Below are 13,586 nucleotides of genomic sequence, written 5' to 3' on the forward strand. Positions count from 1 at the left end.
GGTGTCGAGCGGCAGTCATGGAAAACATACAGTCAGTGATGAGATGATAAGGAGGAGGCCGGGGTGCGGACGCTGGGATTCACTCCTGGACTGGTCGTGGTGGTTGGTTGCTGAGGGGGACAGAGTCAGAGAAACAGTTAATGGGAGACTGTGCATTGACCTGCGTGGTGGAGTGATGTGGAGTTGAGGAGGTCCGTGGTCCGGACAAACGATAGCGGCTGGGAAGATAAGACATGGGGCACAAGGCAGGAACGGAGCTGGGATGAAGAGCTTGAGCAAATATATATAGTGGACAAAATAATAGATCGGCATAGAAACGGGCTAGAGTATATAAAGAACTGGCAGGGAAGTGGACGATGAGCACGGTATAAATAGGAAGAAACTAATCAGGTGCAGCTGGTGGTGAGTCAGGGGACGTGAAGCAGGTGTGTCAGATAAAGAAATCAGGGGTAAGGGAGCTAAAATAGAGGGAGAGAAGTGAGAGAGGCAGGTGCAGCCGGGCAAACCTGACAGTTTGTCATGCTGACGACTTTCATTTTAACTAGGTTGAGTTTTGATTCTGAATTCCATGAAACCATAGCCATATAATGAGAGCAAATTGTCATGTTTGTTCTATTCCTTCATTAAATTATTCAGTCATTTTAATCGCTGGAGAAATTTGAAAAGCAGGTAGTGATTCAGAGGTCTAGAAGCTGTCTTATTTATGTGAGTAATGCTAAAAGTAGCATTAATGCATTGATACATTTAAACATGACAGAACATGCAAAAAATTGCGAAGAGGAAGATCGATGCCACTGTCTGTGTGTGGAGTGGCGTGCAGCATGCATTTGAAAATGGTTGACACAAAAAGTATAGAGGAGTTGTGGTTAAGGTGCTAAATTTTACAAACACACCAGTATGTCCTTTACACTAAGAAGCTTATGTGGAACACTGCAAGGTGAAACAGCAACACAGTACAGTACAATGTATTTTATGTCTGTCTGCGAACAGAGTTCCCTGATGACTAAATGTCCCGTCATGCCAGGCAGAGCTCTGAGTGTGTGCAGTATGTAGGTTGGCAGTGACTCTCATGCTGCTGGAAAGAGACATCGGTGCTGAGCTGGTCCAGCCTGGTAAGAATTCCCAGTTCTGCTAATTAAAACGCTGTTATAGACAGAAGCCCCTGAGCTGGCACTACCCAGAGTGCCGGCAGTGCTAATTGTGCAGAAATTCTGTCTCAGGTATCAGTGTCTTCTATGCCCTTAGATCATGCTGGCCTTGAATAAAAATTACAGCTTGATAAAGTACCTCTTGTCTCTAACTAAGATGCCGTTTCCAGAGGACTGTGCTAGCCTTTCCAATTAGAGGCCCAAAGTTGTCAAGAGTCAGAGGGAGATGGTAGATGGTAGGGAGGGGGGAATGTGAAATTTAAGACAGTATTGTGTTTGGATAAAATGTGACCTTATCTTAAAAACAACACCAAAATAATAAATACTCTGGTAGTGTAATTAAAGTGCATGGAATGTGTAGGCAGGTTTTACATTTATAATAAATATTTTTTAAATGTCTGCTTACTCATGAGAGACCCGAGAGCCTAATATACTGATGAACTCGAACAGTAAATCATGAGATTATACTCATTGTTTTGTATTTTTGGAGATCTAATGGCACTGTAATTCTTCTCTTAACATGTTTTGCAAACACTATTAGCAGCACACAACTGCTTGATTCTATACTGTAGTCAGTCAATGCTTAGAGTACTATAAATATATTTAAACTGTTAAATTATTTTTTTTGCTTTCATCTGAGTCTGAGTTTTCATCTTAGTGAACTATATTGTGCAATTCAGCATCATTGTGTTCAGTGATGATGTTTACATACATACTTGTGTACATAAAGACATGCACCATAAAAGCATAAAGTCTTTATAAAAACATACGGTCCTGTATACAGTATAGGAAGGGCCATCAAACAGAAACTGCATTTCTGGTACAAAATAACTCAGGCTGAAATTATAGTCCTGCAAAGATTCATATTATGCTCTCTGCAGGTATAAGCAGAGACCGGTATACTGTAGGTCAGAAAGGCTTATAGCGGACGTGACACACACGTCTCCCAAATACAAGTTTACATCTTACAAATTCCATTTTGATAAGTGTTTTTATAATGTATTGCCCTTTTACGAGAGATGAGAAAATGATGCTCCAATTCAATCAATCAAACACACAGACCTTTAATTCCACAGTGAAGGGATCAAAACAGATTTGTGAAATGGTCAAACACCAGTGAATGTTTAGTGCCATATGGACCGTACTGAAAAGCTTGTTTTGTTTATATTTGCGAAGTCAAATTTTCCAGTTGGGTTTAAAGGAAAATCCAAGAGTCGTTCAGAGCTGTGGAACAGTTATTGCTGTCTGTCTACTTTCAGTTTTCATTTAAACATAGTCATTTTGAAACTCATACCCAGCCCATCCCAGCTGCCAGTGGGTGAGAAGCAGGCAGCCCAGTGGCACAAACCCCCCAAATTTATCCTTTCAAGTTAACTTGGACAAGAAAATGTTCACCCTCTCTGTGCAACTATCTGTAACTCTCCATGCATGTCTGCAGGGTTCCTACTCACGACCAGAGGGAGCTCCTGCCTTGTGTGATGACCCCTGTGAACTTTGTCAGCCTCCTGGCGTCCACCTCGAACCACTGCAGTGGGTCATTCCTTCCAGCGCACCAGGCGCCATCATAGAGGTCATCTTCATGAAGGCCAGCCTGTAGGCCAGAAACAGCAGAGCCATATCCCACATGTACATGTTAACTCACATACACACACACACACACACTTTTATGAATGGCACAACACACTGACTGGTGGAGATAATGAAATATGCAAAAGTCAACAAGACTGAGATGTTGACATTTAATCGTCTGATAATCTAAAATATGCTGTAAGATTAAAAAAAGGTGTCTTCTAACAGAATGACGACAGCATATCAACAATGAATTATATAAAACTGATTCTAAAGGGAATGAACAAGGACAAAGCGGAGCCAGTTGAGTTCCAGGAATGAATGCAGGATACATCTGTGAGACAGGGCTGTTAGAGCCTCTTTCCAAATCCCAGCATTCCTGAATTTTCTGCAACAGTTTTAGCACATATTTTACTGGGGTAACATGGAGACACACTTTATTGACACTTGCTTAGTTTGACAAGAAATGCTTCTCAGTTCATAAAGATCGACTCAGAGTGAGATCTGTGAACAGTCACACACATGCAATATGCTCAAAGGCCTCACTGCTCATCTTGTTCATCCAAAATAAAAAATTAAGATGACACTTTTATATACATGTGAAACTGTTAAAGGTTTAGTGAACTATATTGTGCAATTCAGCATCATTGTGTTCAGTGATGATGTTTACATACATACTTGTGTACATAAAGACATGCACCATAAAAGCATAAAGTCTTTATAAAAACATACGGTCCTGTATACAGTATAGGAAGGGCCATCAAACAGAAACTGCATTTCTGGTACAAAATAACTCAGGCTGAAATTATAGTCCTGCAAAGATTCACATTATGCTCTCTGCAGGTATAAGCAGAGACCGGTATACTGTAGGTCAGAAAGGCTTATAGCGGACGTGACACACACATCTCCCAAATACAGTTTTGAAACATTTCTGTTACAATTATGTATGTGCAATCTCAGTGTCCTCTAGTATTCCATTTGTTTGTGCTTTTGTGCACTGTGGCTACCAGTGTCGAAGAAGTTCGATTCATCCCAGTTCTTTTGGTGTCTGGAATCTAAACAAACTGTAACCACTACAGCAATAAACCAAGTTCACTGGCCTCAGGCCCGATTCAACAAGCACCATCTGGTTCTGATGTGTTTTTCTTTATTTACATATAATTGGTCCTTAAAAGGGACCCTGCCTTTGTCCCTTTGTGATCCCTGACAGACACGTACAGTACACAGGGCTGCACACACACCAAACAACTAATCCTTTGTTTTGTTGGTTTCCAAAAACATAAAGTGCTGTTGTCTTGAATGAATTAAGACCATGTGTATGTGTGTCATTAATTGTGTAGTGGGATTCAGAGCAATAGAATCAGTAGAAGATGAGGTTTACTGCAGATTATATGCAGGCTAATACCCTCAGAGCACAGCTTGCACTAACAAGAAATACTTCTTTCCCAGTTTTCCCAGATGCCACTACTTTTTATTAGGTTTGTAGACGTGTCCCTACTTTGATGGCAACACTATTACTTTCTCTGCTTTGGGATATTAAACAATTCTATGAGCTGAAATACAATAATAGTATTGTCCACATTTAATTGAGGAAAAGATACAACATTTTCAATGCAACTTGAATGTTAACTAAGACTAAAAGAATCTCAGTCATATTTCTTTTATACTGCTGCTTTGCAGAAATAAATCACTCAAGAAAAGCAAAACAAAACAAAACATTAAAGCTTCCAGGGAAAGATGAAATTGTCCAAGTTCTAACATTTCTGGTAAGGTTTCCCTAGCAACATCAACACTTTACATTTACCTGAATATTAAGACGACCTCTGTGTGCACCAAGGCCGTAACGTTTCGTAGTTGAAGCATGAAGCTGGAAATCATCAATCTTCAGTGTCTCCAGTCCCATGGGAGGGCATTCTAGGTAACAAGCATGACAAATTAGCCTGTGAAGGTGGTGTTATGTATAATGCTTTGCACTGCTCCAGGAGCAATGCATTCTGCACAGTATGTCTCCTCAGTCAGTATTTGTTAATAGTAATGAGTAATTCCGGGTGCACAGTGAGCTCAAATGTGTTAAGTAAACAAGACATCAGATGCATTCTGTGTTTATCACTGAGATCTAATAATACTGTACTGTAGATGCAATGTACAGAAAACATAAGGCAGTCAACACATAGAGAGCTGGAACAGTTTCATTCCAGTCAATGACAAAGGCACAGTGGCAGTGCACAAGTCTCCCTGCAGCTAATTTGATCACCTGCAGCACCCACATCACATTTTGAGCTTGAAGGGGGAAAGATAAAGACAGTTTATCTAGTGTTTTACTCTGGAGTGTAAACACTTAATCTTCTCAAAATCATGAGAAATCAAAGTAAAATGATGAGCTTGTGTGAACAAAATAGCAAATGTGTCAGGTTTCATGGGATTAATGGCTGTACATTTCCTAGTAATTTTGAAATGCTCACTTATCACGGCCGTCTAATTGCACCCTGAACCATATCAGTCATTAAGGATTTAGATTTTATTATTTTAATCAGTTTTATTATTCTTAGAACATTGATCACCTACATTTACTTCACACAGCCGAGTGTGTACTATGGACTCTAAACCAATCCAATCATTGTAAAATGGGATAAAGTGAAAAACAGGTCACAATCATTAAAAAGTTGTTTAGTCCTTTAAAACTTTTTGCTGTACTATATCCTGATGACATCACTATGACATCACCAGCTTTATTTGGGCTATTTCCTCAGACTTGACTTTCAGGCTTGTCTCCACCATCTGAATAGCACCCCCCACGACTAGCAAACAGAACGCTGGGTTAAATGAGTGATGTCCCCTGAAAACGCTGGACAACCTAAGTGGAGATGGTTACAGCTGTGCAGCACACTGCTGTATGTGATGCCTAGGAGTGCCTGTAGTGTGTAACCTTCATGTTTTGCTCTAGGCGTGTTGCATGGTTCCATGTTTAGTCATGAAATGAAGTCAGAAATGTCACAATGCAAACAATGGTTGACTTAACAGAACATGCCTTCTAGTTACAGTTTTTTGTTTGTTTGTTGCTTTGCTATGGTTAAGTCTTTCTGAAGGAGTCTGCCAGCAGCATAGGCTCAATACTAGATTGTTTGCAGCACAAATTAAGTTGTATCCAGTATGCAATAGTTTTCTTCAAGTAAAGTTGGGTGATTTTAAGCTTAATGATCTTAAGCTGCCACAGTATATGATTCTTAATGTCTTAAACCCTAAAACAAATAAAACTGTTGTTAATTTATTCAGTTATTTTAACTTAATGGCTCCTATTTATGTTATATTATAGTAAATGTTTTAGAACATCCTCAGACCAAACTAAAGGTCATGCTAAATTTACTGTGCAATGAGTCACATAGTTCATAGCTTTACTGGCGGTACTGACAGTGGCAGTTAGCAGTATTCAGTCCAAATGCCACAGCAACGGTTTGGCAAGGAATGCAGTTGTATTCCAGGCGCTCTGCCTTTATTTGGGAAAAACACGATGCTGAAAGGGGAAAGCTGCACATAACTTAAAATATTTTCATTTGCTGTTTGAGAGAGTTTGCAGTTTATCTGAAAAGGTTCCTGCCTTTAAAGAACTGTAGAAATTGAGTTGCTGTTCACTAAATAGAGCTGTTTGTGTGAGACTGGATCATTTTTTACACTACAATGGATATTTCCCAGTGAGGGCCAAATAGGTAAATCGAGCTTGATGTATGAAATCTCTGCTGCCCAAGGTCAGATCAAGCTGTTTACAGCTTACCCTCGACCACAACGATGGAATTTCAAAGCAAGAATTTCTGACTGGTACCAGTCTGTTTGTATAAACAGCATATGTCCCACATGTTGCTGTCAGACAGCCAGGAATGGCTTCCTTTACAAATGAACACCAAGAAGTGTTCATTTGTAAACCCAGACAAAGGAATTTTCAGAAACACTGTGAATCTGGAGATATGCATGTGAAGTTGGACAGTAAAGTAAATATTGATGCATAAGGAAAACTAGCTCTGCATTGTAAAACCATCCCAACAGTCTGATATGTCTGAGACACTGAAGATCATCAGTCACATGCACCAAGACTTTTAGAGAAGTCACAGAGTAAGAAGATGAACAATAAAAATGTACACATCATGAGACAGGTTACACTTTACACTGAAGCCTAAAAGTTGATTCACAAACCAGAGACAAAGCCAAGACCAGTTAGCAATCTACAGAAATCTACCCTGTATGCAAATATTTAAAATCTTTTTGGAATTAATCACACATAGTCTAAGTCCACAGGCTTTCTGAATAAAGCAATCAAAACATATGAGGGGCCACCCAGCCCTCTAAGCAGCCCAGAGGATCAAGGTGAGCAGGCCAGACAAAAATAGATGAGTCTCTGCCATGTTGCAGAACTGTAAATCATCACCATCTGCATGCAATCCTTTCCAAGAAGACCCACACAGGAACACAGCATCTGGCTTCAACAATAATCAGTAATAGAAATGAGAAAACCAAGTGTCAAGGCTTCATACCTAGGCCACTTGCCATGTTGCTGCTGAGGGCCCAAACCAAATCTCAGATCAAAATTTAATCTGGCTTTTTTCACAATTTCTTATTTCACATCTGGTAGTAAAGTACTGAAATACCTTTGGTGTATGATTTATTCATTTTAAAGTGTTTGTGTACAGTAGGCATTTCACTGCTTCCAAACAGAGCCTCTGGCCCCTTTTAATCTGTTTTTCAGATTTTACAGAAAGAACCTGCGCTATGAGTTTGTTAAATTTCCTTAAATTCTAAAATGAATGTCCTATTGGCCCAGAATCTCAGGAGCCAAGACCGTGTTATTTCTTTATTCAAAAGTACAGTCTTGCTTTAAAAGGAAAATAACATTAATCATCATTACACATCATCAGACAGCTGCGCAACAATCCTTGATCCAATTTTTACTTTTCCACAACCCTGTCTTTCAAGAACTCACTACCATTTTATCATCCCCAGCCTTTGCAGCTTGACTGCGCACACGTGACAAACTGTGATATCTCAGCAGAAACATCTTGTTTAAATAAATTCTGTTAAGTCTGATGGGAGTAATGAATAAGCAGCTGAAACATCCACTGAATTAAACTTTGAAAATCCCTGCTGGTCTTAGATCTCTGTTTAAAAAATTCCCTATTGTTTTGGTCTGTGTGGATGTGCCAGGCACTGACAGGAAGCTAAACGCTTTCTAAAGCTGAATAATAGAGCTCATGAGTTTATGAGTTCTACACTGTTGAAGCCCTCAAAGTGTGGCTATGATAAATCTGCTGTTTCCAGGATACGCTGAAACAAATTCAGAAAACAGATTGGTATTGAGTCAGCTATGAAAACATGATTTTGGAAGTTTAAGGCACCCAGATCTCAAATGTGTGGGCTGCTTTATGCCAGGCGTGTCGCCATATACTTCCCATTTTCCTCCATGCAAGAATATCCAAGTTTCTGCTCTGGTTCCCTGTGCCAAATTAAAAATGGCAGACTTTCTGTCTGTCTCAGTAGATGTCTTTCAACAGCTTCACCATAAAAACGTAAATTCAACACAGGCCACCACAGCCACTCATAACATTATTAAATACAGCTTCCTGTTATGCTAGAAATGTCTGACACTGTGTGTTTAAGAGTAATCGCGGCAATATGTGCACGTGCAGCGCTGTGGAAAGTCTGAGATCAAAGAAGATCCACTTTGCTTTTACGTTTTCAGTCTAGCAAGTTTAATCTGTCATCTGATATGACAGGAAGGCTACTGGGGCATCCTGGCCTCAGTTAGCAACTATACTGTGAGCCGTGGAAACCAAACACAATGTTTCATAGGCAAAGAGGACAGTGAGCCGTGGAAACCAAACACAATGTTGCTTGTCTCTGTTGCTTGACTTCACATCTGAGAGCATCATCTTATACTGCCGGACTTTTCCTCCTAGGGAAAATATGTGTTCTGAAAACTCTTCCCTTTTCCAAAATATTTGTCATCTCTGAGAGAGTTTGTTTTTTCCCCTCTGCCTAACAACTCCTGTGAAATTAGAGAAATGGCTCCTGCACCTTGGAGGGAAAATGACTGTGTATGAGATCATAAATTTCCCACAACAAGTGAGAGTGGCATCAGTTCCTCACTCACCCACTTTTATGGAGTTGTATTGTCCTCCTTCCGAGATGCCATTTGACGTTTTCAGGATGTTCTTCTTGTTCTTCTCTGTCTTTTTGTTGGGTGTTTTCACTGATGAAAGACATTACAATAATACATAGGAATTTATATATATTGTCTAGAACTGTAAAAGGTTGAATCACTTTTAAATTAGCAGATTTATTATTGTCAGCATAGAGAAGAAAAAGTAACAGTGCTGACAAAGAAACAAAGCTCTGGTTGGATTCGGTCCTACACATATGGATACAAGATTGGGGACTGAAGCAACAGACAGTCCCTGGGCACGGAATTTGAAAACTTTTAACTCTTGTGCTCCAAGTAAATGCCATGCATTCAAACAACTGTTAGTGGTAACATGGAGTCAGCATTACAAATCATGAGTGCTTTAACATGTACCAATGGTTGGAAATACGCACATACACATATGAAGATATGTGGTTTTCCATCTTATATGAACATTTTGGAATCACTCAAAAATCTCTAAAGCTGCCAATACAAGTTTTTTTCACCACACAAAAATGGGAAAATTTAGTTTTTGAATAGTAACAATAATGAATATCCAAATTTGAAAGATATCTTAACCTTGTTACTCTAATTTTGGACCATCATTTTTATATTTTCATATCAGTTGAGGGTCAACATGCTTCACTACAGGTTGAGGAAGCTCTTTCCTTCTCAACAACAAGGCATTTTGTTGTTTACCTAACATCAGCAGAGTTAAATTGAATCATAATCTGCATAGTAATTAGCTGTCAAACAGATACTATAAATGTAATGTCTGGTCATTTGATCTATTATTATGATTAGTGTAGCTTTAAGTGCAGTACTTGAATTAATCTATTTAGCAGTGGTTAAGCCTCCACAGTTTGATCTATTGTCACCTAAAACACTGAAAATAATTTTATATGAAATTCCTTAAAGTCAGGAAATTGTTTTGTTAATATGATGCAGTGTGGCAGCAGTGGCTTCTGGATATTTCACGGTTAATCCAAGATATTCCTCCTTTGGTCCCACCTGCAGCAGGTATCCCCGCTGAGACACATGAAGCCAGATGCCTGAAACATGAGGTCACTGTCGACACAGCTGCTTTAAATTATCTGCCATCGATCAACAAAAATCCTCGCATTTCTGACTGTCCTCCAATCACCTGGGGGGATTTCAAACATACCTGCTACTGCATGTGCTGAAAGTTTCACAGAAAGAGAGCTTTTAGCTGTACAGCTCTTTGCAGAGGCTACTATAACGGGACAACACTGCCATGTTTTGCTGCTTTTGGGAAAACATGGATTTCACGTGTTCTGGCTCCCACTTGTAATGCGGTCCCGACCTCTACCATGTGTGAGGCTATTAATCCTTCTACTGTGCTCGCGTCACACTGAAGCATGGCTCTGATCTATATGTACAATGCAAGGGAGTGAGGAGGAGGACTACCTGAGGAGGTGGTCGTTGTTGTTGTTTTTCTCTGCACATCCATCACCATGTAAATTAAATTCAGATGTTCCTCTGAGGTCCCAGAGGAAACCAAGGTTCAATCTCATGGCTCAAATTTTCCATTTGAATTCATCAGACAAGTGTGAGAAAATATAATTAACCTGTTCTGAACAATACTAAGTTGTACTTTGTCATTTATTTTTAGTTTTCTTCAAACTTGTCTTAGAAAGCTGAAATGATTAGCCACACACTGTCATCTAGTGGCAACACAGACAGGTTATTTCATAAGTTTTTAACAGAACTTTAGTTTTAGATGCTGAACAAACCTCTACTGTCAAAATATTGTATAACATCTTGTAACATTTAAAACAAAAAAGTAAATACTGCTCATTTACTGCATTTGCACAGGTATGATGATTTTGTGCAGGGTTTCTAGAAAATGAATAAGGTTTTTCCAATAAATACACAAGAGATCTTGAGATTGTAAGAAGAGAAACACTTTCTCAAGTTGTCCTGATGAGCAATGGCAGTGCTTTTACCTGATTTTGCATTAGCTTTGATTTGATCCTTCTGCCTGCTGCTATCTGCCTTTCCTTTGGGCACCTTCTTGGCAGGGTTTTGGCTTGGGTGCTGATGTCTGTGAGTTGCTGAGGCCACAGGCTTCTCTTGGATTTGGACTTGGTTATACTGTTCTCTTGTCAACAGCTCCTGCATGTAATAATCCTCATCCTCACCAACAGAGACATGGCTGAGATCTGCAAGCTCCATAAAGAGTCCCAGCAGAGCCAGGGAGGTAAGGAGGTTGAAGTGCTGTCTTGTCATGACCCAGGGGATTATCTCCTGCTGAGCGTCCCGATGCAGTCTCCAGAGGAGCTTGCTGCTGCTGCTGGGCTGTGTCCCATCAACTGCTCCCCTTCCACTCCCTTCCCACTCCAATACCGAGAGAGCTCACAAAGTTCTCAGAGCACTCCAAGTCACTGACGAAAGCCGTGGAGCCAGAGGGTCCATGAACGCCTCAGCCTGGGAAAAATACAGTGAGGGAGGGAAAAACTCAGAGAGCAGGAGATGAGGGAGAGGAGAGGGAAGAGGCAGGGAGACAGGCAGGACAGTTCTCTACTTTGGTTGATGGCAGGTGGCACAAAAATAAATCTTTTTTCTCCCTTTCTTTTAGATTGAAACCAGTCCAGGCTGCTGACACATTGCAAAATCATTTATTGGTGTGGGCAGAAGTGAAATAGAGGTAGAAACCTCTCTGGGAAGCATACAGTGACAGGATTTGCTTTCATCTCCATCTCCTCCCACTATGTCTGGGACAAGCATAGCTTTAACCAGAGGAAAGTTTCCTCTTTCCTGCGGGGGAATCAGCTTGGGGACTGAAACAGCTATCAACCAGTTTGTGGTTCTATGTGTCCAAAAGACAAGCAGAGGCGAACTTCCTGATCCACACAGGGGTGTGTTTAAACAGCAGACTAGCACAAAATATTCATTTCCAAACAGTAGCAGTTATCTGGCCTTATCAGTTAAAACATTAGTATCCAGTACTGAATGTCAGCTAACACCACATGTTATTCCATTTACTGGGAAAGATAATAAACGTGCTGCTCCACTTCAAGCTCCCTGATTTGCTGAGACTGTTCTTGTTTCAGTTAAGCAATTTGCACATTAACAATCATGTTCGGATTTAACAGACTCTCTGTGGAGAACACAGGCATGTTCCAACGCAGGGACTGTGCGCTGCCCTGTGTGTCACAGCTCATCACATCAGTTGTCTGTTCCTGATGAAGCTTTTCTTCCTGACACACTCCTGATTAAAACCAGATTTTGTCAGCTATAAAGTCCAATTGAAATTTTTTTTTTTAAGTGTCATTGCAAGGATTCCATTATGTTACCTCTGGCATTTACTGTATAAACCTTTAGAGCTATTTTTATTAATAAAAATGTCTGTCCTTGGGCTTAAAAGATTTAGTCATATGAAGATGGGATTCCACAGAGCATTTGCACAATTAATTAATTAATTAATTAATTAAGAGTTCCTGCCATTTTAGCAACCTCAGGCAGAGTAAACTAAAGCAAAGATAGTGAGTGACCTTTAACAAGCCCAGTGACTGGATGCTGCCCAATTTAAATGCACTGGTTCACTACTGGAACTGCTGTGGATGGACATTGCATACACAAAAGCATAAAACGGGTGCATGGAAATCAGACTTAATACCTGAGGGAGCTTCTGAATAGAAGCCAAAGGAGGCTGCGGCCACAGGTTAATCACAGACGTACAGGATATGGAGAGGCAAGACAGCCCAAGGCTGGAGATTTCCATGTTCAGCCGGATTTAGCTTTCGCCAGCTAGGCAGGCATTCACTTCACCCACGCCTCATCTACACTACACTGTCTGGGAGGAAGAGGAAGGCAAGAAAGAGGAAGGATGAGAGGAGCTAAGAGCAGTGTGAGATTTTACCACATGAAATACCCTCCCTCCATACCTTTAAACAACTGCCACTCTCAGAGTGTAAGGTTTCTCTAAATGCACCCAGTAATTACACTGCAGCTAAATGGCAGCTGTATTTCATCAAGAGCCTGGAGTTGGTGTCCTGTGATAAACCTGCATTTGATGTTTGCCTTTTTATTAATATCCACAATCTTTCCTTAATGTTAAACAAAAGTTTTGATGTGTTCCTTAAATAAATTATTATTATTACATAAGTATCAGAATTGTACTTAAGTACAGTACTTCAGTAAATGTAACTTAGTTACTGTCCACCACTGTTTATTAGACTTTCTGTGTCACTAAACACCTGCCTTTCACAGAATACCTGTACTGTATTGTAGTTTACAAGTTACTTAGAGTCAACATTTATTAAAACATGACATAATTTCCTAAGTCTGCTTTCTGAAACAGACTGAATGCTTGCACTGAAATAGATAGATCAGAAATAGGTAGGTAGATCAAACTGCAGCTTATCAGGCTGTGGAGCAGAGCAGCTTAAGGCAGACATGTTGTGACAATAGCTGTCTTTCTCTGTGAAGAACACCCAAGGTACAAGAGTGACAGCTCCTGCCTCGTTCCATAATCTCTCACAGGGGGAGAAAACCCTTGGCCGAGTTCTCATTAATTGGACATCAGTGCCCAGAGTGACAGGTTGGAGGCTCAGTGGAAAATACCTCCCTGCTGCTGTTTTGGCACATTGTAATTGATAAAAAAAGGGATAGGCTTTAGGTAGAGAATGCGAGGGTGTAAAGAATAATGGGCCCTATAATGGTATTATACTTTTCAGCAG

General features: G+C 40.2%; 1 protein-coding gene across 2 annotated transcripts in view; it reads right to left on the minus strand.

Annotated features, from left to right (window-relative positions):
- cpxm2 (carboxypeptidase X (M14 family), member 2) overlaps window positions 1-11,027 on the minus strand; it is a 27,012-nt gene extending 15,985 nt beyond the window's left edge. For both annotated transcript variants that reach the window (XM_020605133.1, XM_020605132.1), the window contains exons 1-4: window positions 10,851-11,027; window positions 8,854-8,952; window positions 4,522-4,631; window positions 2,600-2,739 (exon numbers count right to left, since the gene is read on the minus strand). In XM_020605133.1, coding sequence (XP_020460789.1) covers window positions 2,600-2,739; window positions 4,522-4,631; window positions 8,854-8,952; window positions 10,851-11,025 — 524 coding nt within the window. In that variant the 5' untranslated portion in view covers window positions 11,026-11,027. The remainder of the gene's footprint in view (window positions 1-2,599; window positions 2,740-4,521; window positions 4,632-8,853; window positions 8,953-10,850) is intronic.
- Window positions 11,028-13,586: the final 2,559 nt, after the last annotated feature.

This window comes from Monopterus albus, unplaced genomic scaffold (genome assembly GCF_001952655.1).
Source record: "Monopterus albus unplaced genomic scaffold, M_albus_1.0 scaffold69.1, whole genome shotgun sequence".
Lineage (NCBI taxonomy): Eukaryota > Metazoa > Chordata > Actinopteri > Synbranchiformes > Synbranchidae > Monopterus > Monopterus albus.